Source organism: Apiospora kogelbergensis, assembly GCF_038363985.1.
Source record: "Apiospora kogelbergensis strain CBS 113332 chromosome Unknown utg000009l_segment0_segment0, whole genome shotgun sequence".
Classification (NCBI taxonomy): Eukaryota; Fungi; Ascomycota; class Sordariomycetes; order Amphisphaeriales; family Apiosporaceae; genus Apiospora; species Apiospora kogelbergensis.
In genome coordinates, this window is record NW_027117426.1 from 2,403,711 (window position 1) to 2,427,623 (window position 23,913).

General features: G+C 53.1%; 10 protein-coding genes across 10 annotated transcripts; 6 read left to right on the forward strand and 4 right to left on the reverse strand.

The window, feature by feature from the left end:
- Window positions 1-169: 169 nt before the first annotated feature.
- On the forward strand, window positions 170-1,380 carry PG998_013840 (uncharacterized protein; the record flags this gene model as incomplete). The annotated part of the gene is made up of 2 exons (XM_066880656.1): window positions 170-1,014; window positions 1,089-1,380. 2 exons carry the CDS (start codon window positions 170-172, stop codon window positions 1,378-1,380), a joined length of 1,137 nt encoding a protein of 378 aa, XP_066724795.1.
- A 1,656-nt stretch (window positions 1,381-3,036) lies between these two features.
- On the forward strand, window positions 3,037-4,596 carry PG998_013841 (uncharacterized protein; the record flags this gene model as incomplete). The annotated part of the gene is made up of 1 exon (XM_066880657.1): window positions 3,037-4,596. One exon carries the CDS (start codon window positions 3,037-3,039, stop codon window positions 4,594-4,596), a length of 1,560 nt encoding a protein of 519 aa, XP_066724796.1.
- Window positions 4,597-5,011: 415 nt separating this feature from the next.
- PG998_013842 (uncharacterized protein) lies at window positions 5,012-5,341 on the reverse strand (the record flags this gene model as incomplete). The annotated part of the gene is made up of 1 exon (XM_066880658.1): window positions 5,012-5,341. One exon carries the CDS (start codon window positions 5,339-5,341, stop codon window positions 5,012-5,014), a length of 330 nt encoding a protein of 109 aa, XP_066724797.1.
- A 1,097-nt stretch (window positions 5,342-6,438) lies between these two features.
- On the reverse strand, window positions 6,439-7,260 carry PG998_013843 (phosphoglycerate mutase; the record flags this gene model as incomplete). Its single annotated transcript, XM_066880659.1, has 2 exons — window positions 6,439-6,656; window positions 6,714-7,260. 2 exons carry the CDS (start codon window positions 7,258-7,260, stop codon window positions 6,439-6,441), a joined length of 765 nt encoding a protein of 254 aa, XP_066724798.1.
- A 1,923-nt stretch (window positions 7,261-9,183) lies between these two features.
- Window positions 9,184-9,764, forward strand: PG998_013844 (uncharacterized protein; the record flags this gene model as incomplete). The annotated part of the gene is made up of 3 exons (XM_066880660.1): window positions 9,184-9,190; window positions 9,306-9,358; window positions 9,435-9,764. The coding sequence occupies 3 exons, from the start codon at window positions 9,184-9,186 to the stop codon at window positions 9,762-9,764; spliced, it is 390 nt and encodes a 129-aa protein (XP_066724799.1).
- Window positions 9,765-12,237: 2,473 nt separating this feature from the next.
- PG998_013845 (FAD-binding domain-containing protein) lies at window positions 12,238-13,733 on the reverse strand (the record flags this gene model as incomplete). Its single annotated transcript, XM_066880661.1, has 2 exons — window positions 12,238-12,546; window positions 12,603-13,733. The coding sequence occupies 2 exons, from the start codon at window positions 13,731-13,733 to the stop codon at window positions 12,238-12,240; spliced, it is 1,440 nt and encodes a 479-aa protein (XP_066724800.1).
- A 2,906-nt stretch (window positions 13,734-16,639) lies between these two features.
- Window positions 16,640-17,362, forward strand: PG998_013846 (uncharacterized protein; the record flags this gene model as incomplete). Its single annotated transcript, XM_066880662.1, has 1 exon — window positions 16,640-17,362. One exon carries the CDS (start codon window positions 16,640-16,642, stop codon window positions 17,360-17,362), a length of 723 nt encoding a protein of 240 aa, XP_066724801.1.
- A 548-nt stretch (window positions 17,363-17,910) lies between these two features.
- PG998_013847 (uncharacterized protein) lies at window positions 17,911-19,312 on the forward strand (the record flags this gene model as incomplete). Its single annotated transcript, XM_066880663.1, has 4 exons — window positions 17,911-18,588; window positions 18,648-18,689; window positions 18,771-19,077; window positions 19,131-19,312. 4 exons carry the CDS (start codon window positions 17,911-17,913, stop codon window positions 19,310-19,312), a joined length of 1,209 nt encoding a protein of 402 aa, XP_066724802.1.
- Window positions 19,313-19,761: 449 nt separating this feature from the next.
- PG998_013848 (FAD-binding domain-containing protein) lies at window positions 19,762-21,483 on the forward strand (the record flags this gene model as incomplete). The annotated part of the gene is made up of 2 exons (XM_066880664.1): window positions 19,762-20,882; window positions 20,955-21,483. The coding sequence occupies 2 exons, from the start codon at window positions 19,762-19,764 to the stop codon at window positions 21,481-21,483; spliced, it is 1,650 nt and encodes a 549-aa protein (XP_066724803.1).
- A 481-nt stretch (window positions 21,484-21,964) lies between these two features.
- PG998_013849 (sodium/phosphate symporter) lies at window positions 21,965-23,851 on the reverse strand (the record flags this gene model as incomplete). Its single annotated transcript, XM_066880665.1, has 7 exons — window positions 21,965-22,222; window positions 22,298-22,796; window positions 22,861-23,197; window positions 23,265-23,446; window positions 23,486-23,571; window positions 23,620-23,705; window positions 23,773-23,851. The coding sequence occupies 7 exons, from the start codon at window positions 23,849-23,851 to the stop codon at window positions 21,965-21,967; spliced, it is 1,527 nt and encodes a 508-aa protein (XP_066724804.1).
- Window positions 23,852-23,913: the final 62 nt, after the last annotated feature.

Genomic DNA, 23,913 nt, shown 5'->3' on the forward strand with positions numbered 1-23,913 from the left:
AAAGTCCCAGCAACCCTTCTTCTCCATCCAAGAGCCAACCACCCGCTTGGCTGTTCAGCAACAATTCCTCCTCCAACACCGAGTCTGCGCCTGCCTCTTCGACAAACATGGCAAAGACCAAGAAAGACACCAAGGCCCAGCCTGGCAAGGATGCCCCCCTGCCCAGCTGATGGACCTTGTTGGCTCGTTCCTGTCCGACCAGGGCTTCGACAATGCGCATCGAGAATTCCAGAAGCACCGCAAGAGCAAGGGCTGGACAGCAGTGAAGAAGAATAAGCAGGGTCATCACTCTCTCGTCAGCGTCTTTCAGCAATGGGAGGCCCTCTCAAGCAACGATGACACCTCGCTGATCAACCAAGATGTCGCCAATGTCAGCAGCAGCAGTGACGACTCCAGCGATTCCAGCGACTCTAGCGACAGCGATGATGTCGACATGGCCGATGCCCCGGTTGCTGCAGAGGCTTCCGATGACGAATCTTCCAGCTCCAGCTCTAGTTCCAGCTCCAGCTCTGATGATAGCGACAGTGACAGTGACAGCGACGATGACGTCAAGGCTGACGCTACCAACAAGGCCGCGGCTGCGGTTATCAACCCATTGAAGCGAAAGGCCACGTCTGACAGTGACAGCTCTTCATCGAGCTCGGATTCGGATGATGAGATGTCCGATTCAAGCTCCGAAGAAGAGAAGGCGAAGCCTAAGAAGTCCCCTGCCAAGAAGAAGGTCAAGGTCGTTGCCAAGAAGTCTGATAGCAGCGACTCTTCGTCATCGGAGAGCTCCGACTCATCTGACGATAGCGATTCGGAAGACGAGACTGCGAAAAAGACGGCAAAGAAGACTGCCAAGAAAACCGCCAAGAAGAGTGACAGTTCATCTAGCTCCGATGACTCGTCCTCCTCCGACAGCGATTCTGACTCGGATGACGAGGCCGAGGAAGCCGCCAAGGTCCCTTTGCCTGATTCTGACTCCAGTTCGGATTCCTCCGACTCGGACGATGAAGCCGAAAAGCCCAAGAAGTCCGCTAAGAGTGCCGCGAAGACAGCCAACGATAACAATTCGGATACTTCGGCGACACTTAGAACCTCGCCAGAGGACGCCCCCTCCCTCCGGACCCAACAACTTTCAAGCAGAACAATCGGGGCGGCAAGAACGGCCGAGTACAAAACGAGCCTTTCTCACGAATCAAGAAGGACGTAGAGGTTCACCATGATCTCTCTTCCAATGCCTACATCGAAGATGGCTACGGTCAGAAGGCCCACCAGGACTTGATCGTCACCCGGGGCAAGGGCTTCACCAAAGAGAAGAACAAGAAGAAGCGTGGCGCATACAAGGGCGGCCCTCTGGATGTCGGCGTCAGCCGGAGCTTCAAGTTTGAGGACTAGAAATCTTCGGCGAAGGAGCCAACATCCAATGAGCCCCCAAGGCAGCGAGCCCTCCTGCGAACCAAGGCAGTAGCCACTTCCACATACCCGTGTGGCAAAACCAGCATGTAAGCGACCCTACGAAGGCGTCGAGGTCAACATCCTCGCCGTCCTCGATGCGCCCCGCTCTCAAAAAGGCCACGCCGCAGCGCAAACCCCCAACCGCACGCCTGGAAGCGGTAAAAGCAGTACGGGAGGAACGCCGAAGCATGTTCATTTTGACGACTAGCTCGTTACCGGGGCGTATAAGGAAGTCGCAGATTCAGGGAGTTCAGAACTGCTTTTGACCCTTGACTTTCATGATACCAAAAGACCGAAGAAGAATTTGCTCTGCTGCTTTGCACATATATGCACATAATAAATATTCACTTGCCATACATCATCATGGCGATAGACTCAATCAAATTCCTGCGGAAAATCGAATAGCTGTTGTTGTTGTTACACCCTTGACCTTTCTTTCATTGTCTTTTCAGCCTGTCTTCTGTGGGAAAAAGACGTTTCTGCAACCAAATAAAGAGTTGTTATTGTGCATGATTCTAGTTCGTGACATGAGCGGCCGTGCCACATGTCACTATCCAGCCATTTGTAGGTATTCTCCCAGCTGCCTTGTGGTTAGCCTACATAAGGCATTGGCTTAGGCGGACGGCAGAGTTGAGCTCTGTTTAAGCTTAGCCACCACGCCCACGCACCCCCGTATCATTCTGCATGTCAGGGCAAGGTTCAGTACGTCCAGACGTGCGCTAGCGGGGCTTGTCATTGCTCTCGGCATGTACGACTAGCAAGCTTCCACTGATGCCCGACGCTCAGATACCAGGAAGTGGAAAAACCGCATTACCAGCATATAATAGCAACACTCCCGTCGTGGTCTTCTTCCTCTACGCCACCACCAGCTGGGTTTCCATTTCATGCGGCTCGGTGACACGCAGTGCGCAGTGAGCCTACGGGAGCCTCTTGGGTGGGAACAACGGAGCATGACCAGCCTACGAAGACATACCCAAAACCGACATCCAAGAACGAGTCCCGATGGGGACAGCAAAAGCAGTTGGGTACAACCTTTTGCCTCCTTCTTCTACTAATGGAAGCAGACAGGCGCGGATACCTGCACCAAGGCCTCCGCCCCCTGGTGCCTGGGCGCGTAACGGGTCCGCGGACTGCCGCAAAGAGTTGCCCCGGAAGCTTACATGGAATTTGGATCGTAGCTTCTCCCCGTCTTGCTGTCTGCTTGCTGTGCCACTGTAGGCCTCGTGGCATCAGATCAGCCTCGATTTGCATGCAGACAATCCCTGGCGATACATAAACCTCGATTGTGCCGAGTTCCTTGTCCGTTTTCGTTTTCGAGTGAATATTCCCGCCGTCTTTGTCTTCGCGGGAGCGCCCGTTCCTCGGTTGGTACTCGACTCGACTCGTCCCGTCTCGTCCCGTCCCGCTAAAGTCCCCTCCCCCCAAAATCCAATCCACAAGGCGGGAGCCAAGCACCCGAAAATAAAAAAGGAGCCCAACGACCAGACGAACTCAAGATCTGTGCTCCGAACTCAATTGCTCGCATTTGCCCCCGTTCTTCACGCTCGGCCCAGCGTTCCCTCGTTTTTGGCTCGCAGCCACTAACGACTATGTCGGATGGCGAGCCGGCTCCCCCAAGGCATTGCGGCATGGTTCACCTCGGACGATGGGCCGTCGGGCTGGCGCCTCGACGTCGTCACCCTGCTCGCCGTCATTGGCGAGTCCTCGATAGGCGACCACGCCCAAACCATCACCGCGAGCATGGTCTGTCTGCTGCCTCGCATCATCCCCGCGCCGCAAGCCTTTTTGAAGTCCACTCGGCCGACGCGCATGCCTGAGACGAGGGCCAAGATGACGGGTGTCTACAGCGGCACCACCCTCGAGTCGGTCGGCTTCTTTGCCAACATCCTCCACCCGCTCGACGAGTTGGAACCATTCGCTTTTAAGAAGCTGCGCATAGAACACGTTAATCGAAACGATGCCGGCGGGCTTCACGTGCCCAAACCAGCCCCTGGAAATAGAGGTATATTTAGCAGCGTGTTCAACAAGCGAGGGCGAACAGATACTGGCCGTTCCGCTCGGACGACACGGCTGCCACGACCCCCGGCGGCGGACGATGTGGAATCGGGCACGCGGGCCGAGACCTCGGGGCGCCAGAGCAACGGCGACGTGGACTCCGATGTCCCCATACAAGGTATAGCGAGGCGGCCTACAATGAGGCAGCAAATACAGGATCTTGTGACGGATCCTAGCACCATGGTCAACACGAACGAGCGGCCTGCTATCCCGGCGTCTATCTATTCACCTGCTCATATTTTATCAGCCTTTTCTTTCCTGCTCTCCATCGCCATCATCGTCGTTGCAGCCATCAAGGAAGACGGGACAGCTATCTTTGCCGTGACCTTCATGTCGATTGTTAGCTCCATTGTCGGTATAGCATCTTCGTGGAAGCCTGTCCTGATGAAGAGAAGCCATACAAACGTCGTGCCAAAAGGAGATGTTGTGATCCGAACTCGCGAGGGCGCCTTCATCCTCATTGAATGCACCGAAGAAGTCGCTCGGGAATTGTATGCGGGGACTGAGGAGTGCAACTATCGGGTCGGTCCCAAAATGTACCGACTTCTTATGGGCATAGGGACTTTCCTGCTGATGGTCAGCGTCATTCTCTTGGGCAACTGCAAATGGCACACCCAGGTCATGATTGGAGCTTCCTACGTCGTGCTTAACGGCATGTACTGGATCATGGGCCTCCTACCCCGCGGGTGGTTTTGGGACCTCAGCCGGTACACATGTGAGGACATCACCCCGCATGACTCCAAAGACGACGAACACGGGGTCATCGGCGACCCCCGCGAAGGCGTGCCCAGCTTCACCCGAACCCTATGGTACGTCATTCGCGAGACTCGGCGTACGGCGTGGGTGGAGCGAAGCGGCGCGGCCCCATCAACGCCGCAGTGGAAGGCGTGGCTCGCCGAAGCCGAGGAGGCAGCGAAAAGCGAGAAGAGAGACTGGAAGCCGGTGGAGCACAAGGACAACATCATGAAGCTGTCCGACTCGGAGCTGGAAGACCGGAAAAGGCTGCAAAGAAGCACGGCCGAGAGAGACCCGGCGGAACAGATTGCCCCTGCCACGCTGGTGCAGCCTCGGAACCAAGGCCGCGAGCCAGACCAGTTCTAGATGGCTGTTGTACTGTCCTCCTAGAACAAGCAGTGGGGTTTGAAGCGAGCGAGCGAGCGAGTGTTGGATACCCATCTTTTTGTCGTCGATATCGGAATTTGACATGGCCTGGAACCGGTCTAGGATGAAAGGCTTGGAGGATTGAGTCTATGAAGATTTAACGACGGATCTCGTGACATTTGCTCATGTACAATACCATTTAACGGGGGAAAGCATCTTGCATGCCAATATCATGGGCAGGGGTCTGCATGCGGAGTTTAGATCTGGTAGGCCAGACGGGATTAGATAGTTAATTGTGAATTGTATTATGCCTTTCTTATCACTGACAACACGTCACTCTTGACTTCCCAGTTTAATCAGGATAGGTTGAGCAAACCGCTCTGGGTGCGACTCTTGGTTCGCGCAACAGAAGCCTTCAGGGCTCACTCAGTCCCCGAAACTTGTGATAGCGCTGCCCGTGTAGCTGCGTATCTTGTTCACCTGCACACGAAACCTCCTCGGCATTCCTCACCACCCATCCTCCCTCACCCGCCGTTTCACTCATCGCTCGCCCCGCTGCAGACTCCTGCCCATCCACCGCCAGATGGCATGCATTGCCTTTCTCCAAATCTACCTCCCCCTGGCATCCCTCCTTACCCGGCGCCGGCGCTAGAATCTTCTTGATCTCGTCGACGCGCGACTGTACCCCACGGACCCAGAACGCGACGTGGAGACAGAAGCCGACGCCCGTCAATCCCACGCCCATGGCTGCCGTTTTGCTGTTTTTTTCTTCTTGGAGGATTTGTCTTCTCTGAGAGAGAGAGAAAGAGAGAGATACACGAGCACGCGCGTTCCTGTGGCAACAGTAAAGCAGGCCAGGTGCGTGGGTAGAGGCCCAAGTAAGCAGCTAGATGTGGCAGCTGGAGAGCGAAAAGGGAACGAAGGGGAATTGTTTCCGTCGAATCAAGACCCAAATGCCTGGCTCGAAGAGAGCGGTGGGGAGCGGAGCATACCAAAGAGGACGGAGATGGATTATTTATAGATCATGTACGCTCGACTGAGACCCCTGTTCGATATGACGATTGATATCTGGAATTCGAAGGACAAGAAGTGATGGGTATCGGTGTCGCGAATTGGGAAAGAGAAGATATAAGATATTGACCACAGCAACATCATGGGATAAGAAGCGAGACTGAGGTCCGACTGGAGGCAACCCAGCCCCTCAATCACCTTCCAGCGCAAACAAGAGTTAAAAAGAGAGGAGGTCCGAAGTCTAATCCATGGCCGTCGTGAGCCAGCCGAGTCATCATCCCACCACATCCTTGCAGGCATATCATGTTGGCCAAGCCTCGCGTATGTCTTTGTCGTACGTCTTTGCACCCTTTCGGCCTAGCAAACAACTTTGACAGAAAGCTTTCCCACCCAGAAAGGCCCGTCGCAAACAGTCTGCACCCGGCCGACCGGCCACAGAGGTGGTTGGCTGCAGCTTAAACGAACCAGTACACCAACAGGCAGACAAGGATGATGTCCAAAGATTGCTTACCACACACGTCGTAGAGGTTGGGGGATACGCTCATCCGAACGGGATACATGAATCGTCAGTCGTATTCTCTATAGTTCATGCAAGACATAATATCTGTAAGCCGATCTTTCCTGTGTGGCCCTATCTTTGGAGTCACCCAACTCCTGCCGTGTAGTATCTATTCTCTAGTCCCACAATGCCTCCCTCTCTTTCTTTAACAAACACTCATGGCTTGCGGCCATGTCCGATTATCATTGTTACTTATCCAGGCCGTATACTGGCGCATTAAGCATCCCGTCCATCCATCTATTCATATGCTGGTTGCTTTGCTGGATGCTATCTCAATAAACTGCATTCTCTGCGGCTTCCTTGAGTTCGGCCCTAACGATGTTAGAGAAAGCCTCCTGCAGCTGAAACTGTTCCGTCTCCGTCAGGGGGATGGCGCTTCCGCGACGCTCGCGCCGGCTGGATTTGGTCTCCTTGAGTGAGGCATTAGGATCCTCATACGTAGAATCCTCGAATTCGTACGAGCGGAACTCTGTGTTGCTCCAACCAGTACCTATTATAGCAGGATCAATATCTCCAACGAGTTATAAAGGGGAAGAGTCGAACTTACCTGAATGAGTCGAGTAACCGTCCCAATCGCCTGTCAAGAAGTGTAGGATACCACCGTGCGTGACTAGAACCACCTGCGCATCGTCGCCGGCCTCGCGCACCAGGTCGCGGAGCCACAGCCGCGCATCGCGGGCGCGCGCCGCCAGCAGCTTGGGATCCGGGTAGTACTTGGTCTTGGGTGACTTGTCGTTCCAGTTCTCAGGGACGTGGGAAAAGTCGACCTTGGCGCCGAACTCGGCCCGCAGCTTGGCGGGGTCGGATCCATGGTCGCAGGGCTGCAGCGAGACCTCCTGCGCATCGGGCAACGCGGTGATAATCTTGCCCGCCTCAGCGACGGGGGCGAAGGACAACAAGCAGGTGTAAATAGTGCGGCGCATTGGTGAGGCCACGAGGTGCGTGATTTTGTCGTGGAAGGGGAAGCGCTTGCAAAGGTCCGCGCATTGCTGCTTGCCCAGCTCGGTCAAGTCCGGGTCGCGGAGCTGCTCGTTCTCCTTGCTCAGGTTGTGGTACCCTTGAGCATGTCTCACGAGATAGATGACAGGCGCCATGATGGGGTTTGAAGCTCGTGCTGAGCTGAGTATGGATACTCAATCAAAGATAGAGCTGTAGGTCTGTTGTCGAATCAATCTGTATCTCAATGTTGAGATGACAAGGGTTCAAGGGTAGAGAGAGAAGGAAGAAGGAAGCCTCTAGGTGCGGTTTACGATGAGTGACGACAACGAATGGGCCGTACTTGAAACAATGCAGGTGGTGCAAATTGTAGATGCAAATAGGCAATTAGGAAATGTGATCTGGACATCTTAGGAGGTAAGAAGTCCATTCGTTAGCTTCGGCCCACTGTTGGAAGCAGAAAAGGTTACCTAATACACTAAAAGTGTATATGCCAGGACAGTGATTCCACCATTCCACTCGTCCTTCACTTTCTGTCACGATAGACACCAGGCTAGGCCGACGCCTGGCACCATGTTGACCTGATTACGTCGCGCTTCCCCAAAACTCGGTTCCCCGTGCAGTGCGCTACTCAACGGCGGCCGATAGTGCCCCGGTGGTCCACTTGACTCATTCACCCATTTGACCTCTCCGGCAGTGGATCGGAATACTGGGGTCCGGCTCCAAACTCTGGTGTCTGGCCTGAAGCGGCTTTGCGAAAGGGGCACGGGGCTGACAGGTGGATATTCAGGTATGGGGTGCAGAGTGTAATGCCCGAATACGCGTGCTTAAGTGACTGGATGTCAACCCATCAGTGCTCTCATCACCGTTGCGGAGCCCTCAAGCCCACTGTCCCCAACAATCCATTCGCCATGGAAGTTGAACAAACGAACTCGAGTTCGGTATTTGGCGTTAAGCAGAGGATGGTTATGCGACATGACACCCAGCTTGATCCAGGTGTCAGACTTCATTCTCCTAGAGGATACGACTTCCCTCATTGCCAGATGCATGTGAGGCCTGATCAGATAGAGAGATAGAGAGCAGGGAGAAATTCAATAATATCGCATCGGATTGGACCAACGTTAATCATCTCGGGAGCGAGATGAAGACTCAGGTGCAATAGACAGCGCTCAAGCCATTTGTGTAGGACCCCTGTTGAAGTGACATCCCCTATGCCCATTCGCAACTAATTGCTAATCGCGGATCGACACTAGCAGAAATGCCATCATCTCGGTAGCGCTGTTGCTTACTTTCGGGAGCTCCTCTTCCATAAAACACCAGACGGGCCAAGTGCCACAAGCCAGGATAGCCTCCACCTGACCTTGCTGCTTATCCATATAGACGCCGAGGGTACCCTAACTTCCCGCAAAGCCGTACCCTGGAAGAGACCCCTGAAAAGAGAAACTTTCCATCCAGCCAGAGCGTTTCTCCCTGTGGTTTCCTTGTGGTATCTGGCTGATGTTGGCTGTAACAGTGATTGTCCTCTTTCCAGCCACGAACGGTTGAATTTGATTCATTTCTCGAGGAAATGAACTGCAGCTGCATCTCCAGAAGTATGCTGCAAACAAAGCCTATGGTTCCTCTTCTCAACCCCCCTTCCCTTCGTGTTGGGCCTTCCGGACCAATCGAGAGCGCAGGTAAGGGCGTTGGGGGAAGGGGAACTGCAACTGTAACGCGGTGATAGCCCTGGAGGTCTTTTTAGCGCCTGTCGTATGTATGGCGCCGCCCACTCCTCGAACCTTTTGACCCCAGCGTGCTGCCCAGCGCTTCGAATTCCCCAATTTCAGAAGGTGCAGTAGCGTATCTATGCCCCACATTCTCACTCCCTCTCAACCCCAGACTCGGCTTTCAGGAAAGGATTCCAAGATAATCTTGAGAAACAAGAACTTCAAAAAGCTCTCTGTCCGCTCCTCACCACACCTCTCCATTCGACCTACTTCTCCTTCGTTGGTTGAGTATCGGATAATTTGCGCGTTCGTCGTAACATATTTCCCATCATCAACAGACCATCTGTATCTTTCTCATCACTCAACACCGCCACAATGCCAGGTATTCGCAAGTCCCCATGTTTTCTTGACTTCTTTTTCATTGGCCGGTGGAATAAACATCGCCGCGTCTTTTGATTCCATCATCGACTTTGACCACGTTGCTGACCATCCCACAGCTCTCAACGCTTTGGACAACTTGAAGGCCAAGTTCAAGGCCATCTTCAAGAAGGTAAGCATTGCTAACTCCTTCCCTTCCCGCGTTCTCCATGGCTGTGAGATATTCCTAACACTCGTTCTCTCAAAAGAAGGATAAGAAAGGCAAAACCGACGCCAAATCCGCCGAGGGCAAGGCCACTGAGATGAACCCCGCCGAAGCTCAGCCTGCCGAGGCCGCCAAGCCCGCCGAGGGCGCTTCGACTGCTACTGCCGCAGTTGCTGCTCCCGAGGCTGCCGCTCCGAAGGCCGAGGTTGCCCCGGTTGCCGCTCCGGCCCTGGCTTCCGCTCCGACCCCTGCCGCCGAGGCTACTCCGGTCGCTGTCACCGAGGCTGCTTCTACCTCTCCTGTCGAGACTGCTGAGGTTGCTCCCGCCGCCACGGCCGAGACCAAGGCCGAGGAGAAGCCCACGACCGCATAAATGCTGGAACTAAGCGCTGGAATTTGGAGAGCTCCCGGTTACCACGAGACTGGTGTGGTTGGGTTGGCCTTCACCAAGTGCTCACATTGGCGTTGGCACTTTTGTTTCTTTCACTCGGATACCCCGTTGATTCCTTTCCTGGGTTGCTCCTCTGAAAGCGCCCATTGATACAGGAACCACCCATAGTCATGAATTCAGATACCCAGCTGAAGCTAATATAGCACAGCTACAACACATCTTGCACCTCCCAGTATTTGTGAAATTCGAAGGCAAGTACTGATTGAATTATCAACCCTCTTGTTTCAAGGTCAAGTTATAACCATGACCGTATTGCCGAAAATGGCATCAACGTTGCTGACACTGGCAATATGTTGCCAGCAGCACCACCAGCACAACTGCCGTCACGACTGCTGCTACAACTTCGTTACTACCCGGCCATAATTTTTCTCCACTAGACGTGGTGATATTGCGTTATGGTCCGGCAGCAACGCGGCGTTGATGGTGTTGCTTGTGGCAGCGATGTTCCTATTTTTGTGTGAGTTTGTTCATGAGGTGCGAGATTGGTGCACCACAAATGATTTCCATACCTCTGCAATTGTTGACAGGCCAGGATGGATGTAGTCATATTCGACAAAGTGGTCGTAGCACTTCTCTGTGATATGTGATATCCATCCCTTGCTCCAGTGTGCTTGTCTTCGGTGTGACGTCATCGCAACTGGATGGCAGGAGACCCCTAGCTTATACTCCAATGATGCAGCGCCCTTGAGGGTGATGACAAGGGACATAACAATGCACAATTGCCGACTGGTGGTCTAGTCCAAGGAATTCTGCGCCACCGTGCGCCACCCTTTGCTTCCTCACAACCGACCATCGTAAGTAGATTGCAGTGAGAGTAGACAACGTCAGCTGGCAGCAATGGCGTCATAGAGCAATTCCCAGGGGCAGAAACATTGCCGACGCCCGAGACAGTCTGTAACTTCGGGTTACGGCAGCTTGGGATTGACTGAATTATTTGACGCGACCCATGAACAGTAGGAGTCATTGACATCAGGAATTTGTTGAAATAATCAACTAAAATCCCTTATTTATTAGTTCGAGTACCGGTACTGGCGGCGGCTGGAGTAGGGCTGTGCCTTGACTGCTTGTGGTAGAGCTAGATCAGTGTTGTTCGCTCAGTCTCCCCATGGGTTGATATCCAATGCAACATGTAGGGGCTCAGAACAACAGCATCGCGAATAACAGTCGGAAAAAGCCGTCTTCAGCCGAAAGCGCCCTCGACTACGGCAGATGGATCGATGCGCATACGTTTTCGCAATTCGGGCGCGGTTTGGTGGTATTTTGGTAGTGTTCTGGCGGTGTTCATGTTTTGTCTGGCGGATTGGAGGAGAGCAACATGGTAAATGATGGTCGAAAAAGTCGTCTTCAGCCGAAAGCGCCTTCGACTACGACAGATGAGTCGATGCGAACACGTTTTGGTGATTCGGGCGCAGTTTGGTAGTGTTTGGTGGACTGGAAGCGGGTAGGAAGGAGTATGTAGGCTGTGGATGGGACAGTCAAGAACACATACGTTTTGGCTCTTGCCTTGAGGTATGTGACCCAATTCAAGTGATTGATGAATAAAAATGGAGTTTCTCATCCAACAGAGGAAGCCGCGATGCACCAGAACTGCACCCGGCTCATCAACCAACGCCAACACGGCCAAGAAGAGTCGGAAGAGTCGGAAGAGCCCGCCTTCAGCCGAAAACGGATTTGATAATGAAAAATGAGTCGATGCAACATTTGTTTCGCGATCCGGGCGTAGTTTGGTCCCTGGGGTTGGGTGTTGGGGGAGGAAAGAATGTGCAAGTGTGAGGATGTTGTGGTCCAGATCAACACCGAGGTTTGTTGTGGGTTACAACTTGAATCACAAAAATAGAAGGCGCGTTGCAAAACGCATTAGCACGGTTTAGAATGATGTTCACTACTACAGGCCCTAGTTGCCTACGGAAAAAGCATACTGGCCATTGTTTCGGCCAAGGTCTAATGGATATTAGAACAAGCCAGGATGACGGCATACCTTTTGTGAACACTCAAGCACCATCTGGCCGATTGCTTGAGTAGCTGGTGCTTCATACAGCCTTGCTGCGAGCTAAGGACATTGACTGAAGGAGCCTCGATGGTGTTGTTTGCTTTCGGAGATAGGACCATACCAATATTTATCTCTGAGCAAACAAAGATATATTAAAACGGGCAGCTGATCGTCTATAACCAGATCTCAGCTCCTGCCAAGATGAGTTTCCAATGTTACAGACAATCAACAGAATTATAGTATAAAATGCCAACCGCCAGCATGTGTAGGCGCAAGCAACCATTGTTACTTCTTTTGGTCATACACAAACTAATTATCTGATTCAATGTTCATTCTTCCAGTTCCATGTAAACAATATCGGTGTCTTGACTGCCTCAAGTCTTTCGAGGCATATACAGCTCTCATTCAAGTAGCCTTCGCGGGTCGGAACCCACCAGTTCGATCCCTGAAGAACCCGGTGGGATCCACCGAGGTCGCAACATCAGCCGCAAACTTGGCCATCTCGGGCTTGAGCCGGCCGAAGTAGTCTTGGCGGTAGAATCCGTAGTTCATGAACGCCGGGAGGTGCGTCTTGGGCAGCTTCCCGCGGGCCTGCCACTCGGCCACGATGCGGTCGACGCCCGAGTAGGTGGCCTCGATGGTGTCGGCCATCGCCTCGTACGAAGCCTGGGGCACGAAGCTGTAGTTGATCTCCATGATGATCTTGTCAACATCCTCGTCCGCGTCGATCAGGTCCGGGCTCCGTTCGCGGGCGGCCCGGGCGATGGCACGGGGAACGGCTGGTACGCGACCGAGGCGACGATGCCAAGCTCGAGCTGCGTAGATCCAGACAGGTTGCGCCAGTGCGCGTGTATCTCGTTCATGAGGCCCGCGTTCGTGAGGGAGGGCACGGGTATCGTCGTCGTCGAGATGTCAACCACCGACGCCTTGACGATAACCCAGTTACTGCCGCCGATGAGCTCCGAGTATGTTTGTACCTTGCAGGTGTTGAGTGTAGGACCCACGTCGGTAAAGTTCTTGAAGGTGCCCACGCGTACGTCGACGCCGTCGTAGAAGATAAATATGATCCATGAGTCAATCAGGCTGACGGTCGAACGCTCTGCCGTGACAATGATGGCGGCCTTGTTGTCCTGATTGTAGTCGGCGAAGTCACGGACGGCTTTCAGTATCTTGACGTCCGTCTCAGGGCTACGGAGGAAGACGAGATTCCCTCCATAGATGTTGCCCTGGCGGTATGTCTGCAGGGTATATGTCGTGACAACACCGAACATGTTGCCGCCGCCCTTGAGCGCTCTGAATAGATCTGCGTTGTGCGTGGCGGAAGCCGTGGTGATGGTCCCATTAGCGAGCACGATCTCGTACTCTAGGACGGACGATGCCGCCCAGCCATACTGGGCCGACATATAGGAGAGTCCACCGCCAAGTATCAGACCGCCAACGCCGGTGTTTCCAATACGTCCACCGACGAACGTCCAGCCCGTGCCTTGAAGCTTCGCGGCAATCTCATCGAGACGAATTCCAGGTCCGACTTTGGCTATCCCCGTAGCGGGGTCTAACAGCACCTGATCCATTTTCTGAGTCGAGATCAGGGGCCCGCCCTCGACACTGGAAAAGTAGTTGTTCGGGTTGTGGCCGCCTGATTTGATGGCAAAGGTCTCGGCGTTTCCTTTCAAGACATTGATAATAGTCGAAACCTCCTCAGCAGACTTGGGAAACATGATACATGTAGGCTTGAGTGCAGCACATGTTGACGACCAGTAGTCCGCCTGCTCCTTGATGTAGGAAGTTGACAAAGGAGTTTGCACGTCCACGGAGGAACGAGACGCAACATCCGAGCAGGTATCCCCCAGAGCTGACCCTACAAGAACAGTGGTCGCAACCACGAGGGTAAACAGAACCATTTTGGCCGAAATGTAAGATTTAGCAAGAAAGGGGGTCAGTTGTCAAACTCAAATCCACCCGCGCTCTTGGGTTGACTTCTCCAAAGGTAGTAAATATTGTCCTCGAATGACTTTTATATAGACGATCCAATATCCACTTAACCGGTATGGAGAAAGCTGAGCACTTGAACCCTAACATGACTATAGCAAACAAGGGAAGTTCCAACGTAGCCTGCATTCAGGCAAGATCGACTTCATAAAGCTCGGCCCAAGCATAAGCGAGCCAAAATAGGTATCCGTAGCGCGAGCGAGGTGGACGAAAAGCCCCCATTGGCCAATGTCGCCATTAAGGCTGACATCTTATGGTCAGGCAAATTCGATATAGTGGTTCGAGAAAGCGTCCCGACTGTGTGTTTGCATGCAGTGTGTTAGGAAAGTGACCCAACTGCACCCAAGTGTGATCAAGCAACAGCCGTGGACATGCACATGATCATAAGCACATAAGCGAAGGCAAGACGCTGTCGGCACACGGAAGCGAGCCTGGTACGATTATTAATAGCACTCGTTGAGTATTCCACCGTAAATCCTGCTTGCAGAAATCTAAAGAGGAGCCGGACGGTTGACAGATGCCGGCCAGTGGAAAATTGTATGTGCGTGCAACCAAATCGTCTATTTAGCCTATGGCGACGGTCTTGGGAAACCCTTGCTCTCCATTCGCTAGGTTTTGCCGTGTCAAACTGAAGATATGAAGGCATCCAATGAGCTATTCGCGTCCAAAGCCGTTCATTTGTTGTGCATACATGTCCACTAGTTCACTGCAGTAAGAATCGCACGCTTCGGTTAGAGGAAAATGACACAATAGTGCATACAATGTTGGGTGTTGTCTTCGTTATAGCGGAATTCCAGCTGACCAACGGACTTGGCAAAACCCCAGGACGGGGCGGGACGGAGCTGAACGCTGATCATTGCGAGTTAAGGTCATAAAAGAGCCTGAGCTGAGGTGATGTGGCACGTTGGAAGTCCATATGTAGGGTTACTTCGGCCAGCCACCGAGTAATCCAAGACTGTTAGACGGTATATGCATGCCCAAAGAGGCTTCCGTGTTTGACCTCATGACCTATCTTCGGGGGTCCGGGACCTCCGGGCATACTTGAAATAGGAGGGATGCTTCTTGGCAGCTGACGGACCGAACATTTCCAAAATCGCATGTAGTCGATATTGCACTCATAACACCCAGCGTAAGAGGGTGTGGACAGATTTGCGGATTATTGTGTCTCATTTGTTCTTCTAGATAGCGTGCATCACTTTGACGTCCGTGTGGATGGAAAATATTCTGATTCCATACACCTGCAGAGAGTTGTGATTGTAGCAACTGGAGAGGCAGATTTTTGACGGGACCTCTGAAATCTATGAGCTCCGAATACTAGACTTGGACCGGGTATCTCGTGCATTACAGGTGCTAACGGGAGCAAGCTTGGGACAAATCTGATGTCTAATCTACAGCCATCAGTCCTCCACGCTTGGCTATAGATGCCTTTTGTCAAATTTACTTGATCTCAAGGGTCATCATGTCTCTTCCTTCATTCGTAATTCTGTAAAGTAACTCTCCCCAAACCAAATCTTCCGCCGACCCGTCATTTTCATGAGTTGCCTAGCTCGATAATTAGCCAGGTCCGGTGAACAAATCACATTAGTCCCGCCAAGCATCTTGTCCCTATAGAGGACAAAAGGCACCTTGCTTGAGAAGCTATCGGACGGTGAGCCTCTCTAATGCTGCAGCCCAGGGACGTCTCGTCCTTAATTTATATGATCTGTCTGGAGAAGGACAAATACCTCCAAAGAGGCTGTCTTCGCCCGAATTGCATGAGAGTCTGAGTTGATAATACTCAAGGGCTGCTATTGATGAAGATCTAACGTTACATTGTCAACACGTCTTCTATGAAAGAGATATACAAGCAAAACATTCATGACAGCTGTTGAATAAAAGTACTCTACTGTATCAGGAGGTTCATTATCAATGTGTTTGTATTTTGACACAAGCTTAATAAATCTATATTATTCATATGGTGTTCGGAAGCCTAACCTAGATCATGTAACGGCTATTCAAACTGGATGTTTTGGTATACATCTAGAAGCACCAAATGTCTAACAAAGGTACCTGACTGGGGAGACAGCAGTGCATTTGTCGCAATCCGATAACATGTTCGCGCCAGGCATTCTTTGTCTCAGGCCCACTGCACCAAATCACGACAACAAAGGCAACCATGCCAGCGACTTCCCCAGTCTGACTTGAATGCGGATTTTCCTATGTGTCTTCCAGGTCTCACATGAAAGGGTTGCAATATATCCCAGAGGCTCAGCAGCCGGAAGCGGCGCGCCCTGGAATCAGCCGGTATTTCATGCAAATGACATGGTCTTTCTCTCAGGATGCATCGCCTGTTCTTCGTGATCCCGTCTGTAGCCTCTCTTTATTTCCTTGCAAATATCTGTTAGCAGAAGCTTTCGGTGGACCATCTACGACGAGTAATATCAGAGCTTACTTGCTTGGTGAAACTGCTTCCTTTCCACAGCAACTCGCAACAAAAACATGGCAATAAAAACACCCAATGAAGCGTCAAGGGAGGTCGGAGTTGCTAAGTCTACCGGCATCGAAGTTGACGGCGTAAGTCGTTTCCCGTATTGAGGGACCCTTTCAGCAAGTCTGATGTAGTACATATATGTATGTATGTATCATTATCCACTGACATGTTTAGGTCACCAACACAGCATCCGAGCTACCGGAATCGGCGCCAAGCGAAGGAAGTGAAACGGAAACTGCTACGCCTCCAATTCCAGCGCCGATTCAGGGGACATCTCAGTCGGAGGAGTACAATGAAAACAGAGTGCGCGCAGAAGAGCTGGGATTGACCATGGAAATGCAGAACAACATGATCAACAAGTTTAAATCGTCGACTCCCGATAATATGTTGGGCGCACGAGCACTCATGACAGACATCCTCGGCGCGTTCAACCGGACTGTCGAATGGTCGCTTGCGAACAATATCAATGCGGGGCCGGCCTACTACATGAGACATCAGCTGGACTGTATCTATCATGCCTGGAAGATGGCCATGGATAACCATATGCCGGCGTTGACTGAAGACCACAAAAGGGGAATAGAGGCCATGGAAGCGGAGGAGACGGAGATGAAATACAGGCACGGCGATAACAATGAACGCTTCCGCTTATGGCAGCAGCTGCAGCAGAGCTATCTGACGAACCCGATACCTCAATGGCAGCATCGCATGCCAACATGGCAGCAGCCAATGCCAACGTGGTACTATCCTGTCCATACCGCTGCTACTCAGCACAGTCAACCAACACCACTCCCGCAAACCTCTTCGACGGTAGCCGCGGCCGCATCACCGGGTAAAAGCTCGGTTTCCTCTGGCCAGGGGCCACTGGAGAAATCCCCAGCGCCTGCACGCCACGTCAAGAGAAAGTCAAAGCAGCATGTAATGGGCTCGAACGTCGAATTTTCCGAGGACAATAGCCTAAAGCCCAATGAAGCGAAACGACAGAAGCAAAACGACGCTCGTGAATCAAGAGCCGCTCGACGCCAGGACAAAAGCTGGAATTGGAGGAGCAATGAGTTTAAGACCCGCTCATAGACTCCTCGACGGAAGGCTGTTATGTCTTCCTTCTTTTTCTTTTCGTTGTTACTTTACGAGGATTCTAATTATGACAGGGAAGAGAGAGAATAAGCAAGACCAGTATTCAATCATCGCGCGTTAGTCATGACATCCAATCTTCCACTGATGTTGAGATGTCCCGGTGAACCGTGTGCTACACAGGCAAGGGAATCAAATAACTGCGCGATTGATACCCCTGCATGAACGGTACTTGTTCCTGGGCCACTATCAACTTTAGGATTGCATCATTGTCCTGGTGATTCTTCCCGTTATTGACGAACTGCGACAACTGCCGACGACATGACCTCAAATGATGACGCCTGACAGGTTTTCATCGATAAAACTTGAAGGCGCAACCTACCGACCGGAACGCAGGTGACCCATGTGCAGCTTCCAATTTAAAGATCGTTTCTCCCGCTCTGCAAGTTCACCGTTCATTTCCAAGCCCAGTCCCTGACTTTGACATATTAATATTCTATTTGACAGGCTATCTACAATACCTAAACCTAAGCCGATCCCTCCACAATATGGCAGATACCTCATCAGCCTCTTTGACTCCAGGGCTTGAGTGGCACAGGCACACGCCATGCAACACCGAGACCTTCAAATCGGATGCCGAGGCCGAGCAAGCCACACAGGCTATCAAGCGTAATCTACAAGCCTTGAGCAGACTGGATGCCCTCATCTCTGTTTCGCTCGGTGGGCGTCCCCCTATATTTGTCGACGCCCGTGCCGGGCAATCGCTTGCAAAGATCATCGACCACTGTAATGACACCCCCGACGCCGAACTTACCATCAAGCCTCATTACATTTTCCAGTTCGCCGAGGGTACCCTAGAGCCACGATTGGCCATCTTCAAGGACGCATTCTTCCATGAAGCGTACAAGCCAAAGGGCTCTATTGCTGTTGCCATCAAGTTCTGTGACCTCCTTGGCCCAAATCCACCCCGGCCCCTCCAAAAGTACACACCCGAGGCCTTTCCGCGTCTTCCAATGCCAACTACCGACCTCGATCAGGTCAAGCGAGATATCAAAGAGTTTGGCTATGGATTCGTCAAAGATGCCCTGACGCCTGCCGAGGTTGGCATCCTCAAGAAGGCAGTGGAGGAACAAGCTGCTGGAGAGACTGCTGCCGGTGTTGCAAAGAACGACGGTGGTCCCCTCCAACCCAACCAGCGTGTCTGGGTTTTGACCAACAAGGGTGATGCAAGTCTATATCCTCACCCTAATCATTCTGTTACGAATCCGAGCTCACAATATCCAAGGAATTTCTTGATCTCCTGAACCACCCCCTCATTGATGAGATGGTACCCTGAATGCTTGGTGATTACCCCAATCTCCATAGTTATTTCGCCAACATCGCGCGACCTGGTGGTCAACCAATGCAGCTGCACACAGACCAGCTCGCCATCCAGCCACCAATCCGTACCGTTACCTTTGGCATGAACATCATGTGGTTACTCAACGACTTCACCGAGAAGAATGGCGGCACCCGTATCTACCCAGGTTCCCACAATGGCAATGTCGCGCCTGAAGACGTCTTTGACATCGACGGCAGTATCGCAGCTCAGGCCCCTGCCGGCACCGCAATGGTATTTGAGAGCCGGTTATGGCACGCAACGGGCCTAAATACGAATGAGTCGGGTGAACGCCCGGCCATCATTATGTTCTTCATGCGGTCTTATATACGTCTTCGTGAGTCGACTCCATCTTTTCCTATTGATTCCACTCATTAATTGTCTTTTCAGAGGAGCAAAACCCTCTGTCGTTGCGCCACGAGGTAGCACCGAAACTCACGGATCGCCACAAAAGATTCATGGGGTATTGCAGCACTGGCGCAGCAGGTGGTCTTGACGGCGAGGTCAGAGAAGGCATCATTGCTGAAAGGAAGGACGACTGTGTAGGCCGGGTTCGCGTGTCCCCCGCTTAATCTAGAGTCTGCCGAGAACTTATAGATGGATAATATTCTCCTATCATACAAGAAAAGGTGATAGACCTGCTAAGCCTTACGCGTGGTCTCGTGCAGTGGGATGGAGATCTGCATCAATTTATATTTGATAAGGTGGGCCCCATCGAAGCATCTCATGAAGAATCATGGCGTCGTGCTGGATATGTTGCATTGCACTAAGGACTTGGGAGGTAGTGGTAACAAGCTGACGGCGTCAGCGCTATACCTGATTGAATGAAGCACTAGTAAACAAGCCGGATGACGGGCCACTGCGAGCGAGCGATTTCCATTGGGTAGTCTCTCACTAGACTACCCCAGGCAGGATTTGGGGCTGAGTGTAGCCTAGCATGGTCAAAAGGGGTATATATACAAAGCAGTCCCTTCGGGACTATGCGGTTTGCGGCCCCTGTCTCGCAATTCTCCATATAATCATGTTTTTCAGTAAGACGTTGCAGCCTACGTCAATAGAATCACCATCGCCTCCGCCATCATGGTCTGAAGCGGTGCGCACAAGCCTGACCGCAGAGCTGGGGTCGGAAGGCGGAAGCCGTGCCGTCGGCGACGTGCTTTATTTCCCCGGTTCACCCGAATTCGCCGACAGCGAGACGGGCTTCCACACCGCGCAGGCCAACGAGGTGCGCTCCGCGGCCGTCGCGCGTCCCACGTCCACCGCCGAGGTGTCGGCCCTCATCAAAGCCCTCCGGCGGTCCTTGCCGGCGCCTACGCCCATCGCCGTCCGCGGCGGCGGGCACGCGACGTTTGCCGGCGCCGCCAAGGCCGCGGGCGGCGTCACCATTGACATGCGCGGCGTCCGGGGCATCGAGGTCCTGGGGGGCGGTACGCGCGTGCGCATCGCGGCCGGGCACCGGTGGAGCGACGTGTATACGGCGTTGGAAGCGCACGACCCGCCGCTCACGACGACGGGCGGACGGGCGGGGCAGGTCGGGGTCGTGGGCTTTCTTCTGGGCGGTGGCCTGTCGTTCTTTTCGCACCAGCACGGCTTCGGTGCCGATCTGGTGACGGCTTGGGAGGTGGTTCTGGCCTCGGGACAGGTCGTGCGGGCCACCGCACCGTCCTCGTCTGGTAAAGAACCCACGAGCAGCGATGCGGACGCTGAGGACGATGCAGAGGATCTCTGGGATGCATTGCGCGGCGGATCGACCAATTTCGGTATCGTGACCGCGGTGGAGATGGAATGTTTCCCACACCCGAAACATTTCAGATGCGCCTATATGTTTTACTTGACGCCGGCGCGACAGGCCACGCTCGAAGCTATGGTCAAAATGAGCCGGCGGCCATTCGACGCCACTCCAAAGGACGGAAAGATTGAACCTGTCGTTGACCACCTCATATGGTCTATCACACACATACCATACGTCCCTTTCAAGGTCATAGCCGTGTCGGCATCTTCAACAGGGCCTGCTGGCCAGGATACTTTGGCCGAGTTTGCGGCTCCATGGACGCGAATCCCTGGCACGTCAGTTCCACGAGAGGTAATGCACAGTGCGTACGCGAAAGAGGTGGGAGACCTGGCCTGCAAAGATGGATCTAGGTAAGTGTCTTGCGACTTGTCTATCTTCTCAGGTCTTTCTGCCTACTTACCCTATGCCACACTTAACTCTAGAAACTCGTACAAGTCAGTTTCGGTCAAACTCGACCTTGACCTCCTCAACACTATCATCGACATGTGGTACGACCTCGTCCGCGCCACGCGCCACAAGGCAGGGTTCCTGATCACTCTCGCATTCTTGCCTGTTCCTTCTTGCGTGATTGAAGCATCTTGCGCGCGGCGGAGTAGTATTATTGCTCGGGATAATAGCACCGGAGCCACGACGAGTAACTTCTTTGGCCTCCGCCCCGAAGACGGACCTCTTGTGATTGTCGAGACCTGTCATAATTGGCACAACGCCGCGGATGACCCCTTCGCCTTTGAAATGGTGGGCGCGTTCCTGCGCGACGTCGATAGGGTCGCATCGCAGCGTGGCCTCGGGTCCCGTTGGGTCTTCCCAAACTACGCACAGCCGGACGAAAAAGTCATACAGGCTTATGGTGTTGAGAGGCTTGCTCAGTTGAAGCGTGTAGCGGCGCGTTGGGACTCTGATGGATTCTTTCAGAAACGAGTTGTAGGGGGTTTCAAGATCACGGACCCGTGAATAAGGACTGATGGTTAGGCTAATTGTTTGGCTCCTTCCAAAGGAGCTATATAAACCAATATGGCAATATACTAGCTGATGGCCAAAAGTTCGACTCTTATTTATCTCTTTCTTATCTCGTAATGTTCCCCCGCGGCGTTGGTGTCACGAGTGATGTTCAGTCGCATCAACTCGAAGGAAAATGGGGAGCGTTGAAAACTACACCCATGATGATACCCGCGATGCTTCCCGCAATAGGGATAGTCGCAATCCAAGAAACCATTAGAAGGGCGATCCGTTGCCAGTTGACCGCCTTCGTCGTGCCGTTCATCAAGCCGACGCCGACCGTGGCGCCGGTGATGCACATAGACGTCGAGACCGGGAGTGAGTACTGGGAGAATATGAGGATGGTTATGGCGGCGCCCATCTCCATCGAGCACCCACGGCTTGGGGAGTGGTAGGTAATCTTGTTGCCCATCACTGTAATTCCTTCATGTCAGCATTAAGCCGGAGGGGTTTGAGACAGAGCAAGAGGGGGGATAGAATCAGGGGTAACGCGCCCTTCATGATATTGTACCCGTAAGTAGCAAGCCAAGGAAATAGCCAGCGCGGCGACTGCGAGCTGCCAGGTGGCGACGGGCGCTTTAGAAGACTGCGCGCTGCCGGTGGACCACGCCTGATAAATGGCAGCCCAAGGCCCGACAGCGTTACCGACGTCATTTGCGCCATGGGCGAAGGATGCGGTGCAGGCAGTCAAGACCTAGAGAATGAGATGTGTAAGCCCAACTTCCCTGCAGTGCCAAGCTTAAGACTAAAGTGAGTAAATAAGGCTTACTTGCACGAAAGAGTATGTATGTTCGACGTCGTCCGGGTACTTGGCCGCGTGAGCGTACACGCGGTCCATTCGGCGGCCTTCAGGGGTGCCGCCAATGCCGACCTGAGCAGCATGGATATCGTAGTGTGAACCGTAAAGAAGGGCGACGACAGCCATGGCGGGGATCCGCATGATGAAGTTCTTCATGTTGTGAGTCTCATAGATGCGCCCCTCACCCATGGGTTGCCTGTGGAGGAACCGCATCGCCCAGCCCATAGGACCGCGGCTCTTCCGGAGACGGGCGTGGAGCCGAGCCTCGGCTTGGGCCACCTGCTCCTTGTACGTGAGTTGAGGCTGGAGTTTCACGGCCTTCTCTACGTTCATCTTTTCCTCTGCCAACCTTTCATTGCCGCTGTCGCCACGATTGTCTGGATTGGCCACGTGAGACGAGTTCTCAGAAGACGCTTTCCCGCTCTCACCCTCGCCCTCTTGGACGACAGCGTACTTGGGGGGCAACGGCCTGCGCCGAAGGCTCGACAGCCGGGCGCTTGAAAAGCAGAGGCCCCTGAATGAACATCCAGGACCGCACGCTGACGTCGCGCTTGATGACGAGTGCATAGACATAGGGAACAAAGAAGAGAGCGGAAAGGAGACAGACGCCGAACCCGGTGCTGAGGGTTACGCCGGCGATGAAAGCGGGCGGCTTCTTGTCGAGCTTGAGGTTGGGCGAGCCCTTGTAGTCGACCGACAGGGTGCAGATGGTGCCGGCGATCAAGAACCACAGGGGCGAGCTGTAGACTGCCCATGGCACGGGATTCTTTCGCATATGGACCACGAACTTGATGAGTCCGAAGATGACCGCGCCGAAGCAGGCCGATATGAACGGGGCCATCGCAAGGCCAGCAAAAATAGCGCCGAGACCTGTATCAGTCCAAGTGTTGGCAAGGGGGTAAGTCCACACAGTGAAGCAGACGGTAATAGAACGCACCTTTGCCCCCATTCCATCCCCATTGGACTTGGCTAGCCCCTGCTACAGCGACACCGATGCCAGCAACAGCTGAAACGAGCGAGTATGTAGAAGAGACATGAGCAGAGTGCCGTGAGCACCACATAACCCAGCGATGATGCAAGATATCGTCAACTATTAGGTGACATGATTCCATGGACTTCCTTCGCATCACCCTTTATGCGTAATGCAAGGAGACTTACATAGAAGCACCGGCGAGGGCGCATGTGAAGGCAAGCATCTGAACGCCGGGATCATCTCGGAACGCAGATGGTGGAATAATGCCATTCTTGATGGTGTCGGCAGTTCAGGCACCGACCGTCACGGCCCCGAGGACTTCAAATATGAATGCGAAGACGATTGCTTGTCTATAGGTGATCGATCGCGAAGACACACTGGTTGCCCACGCGATGGCCACGTCATCTAAGCCTTTGGTCAGCACATGCATCTGTGCATACAACTGTGTGCAGGAGAGTCTGTCAGGACATACTTGCGCCATTGTTATAGGCATCCAGCAAAGCAAAGAAGGTGCCAATAACGTAAATGTACGTGTACTGATGTAGCATCATGATTTTGTGAATACAGTCCAGAGGCTTGCTCGGACGCCCATAGATGTGTGCTGTTTATGTCG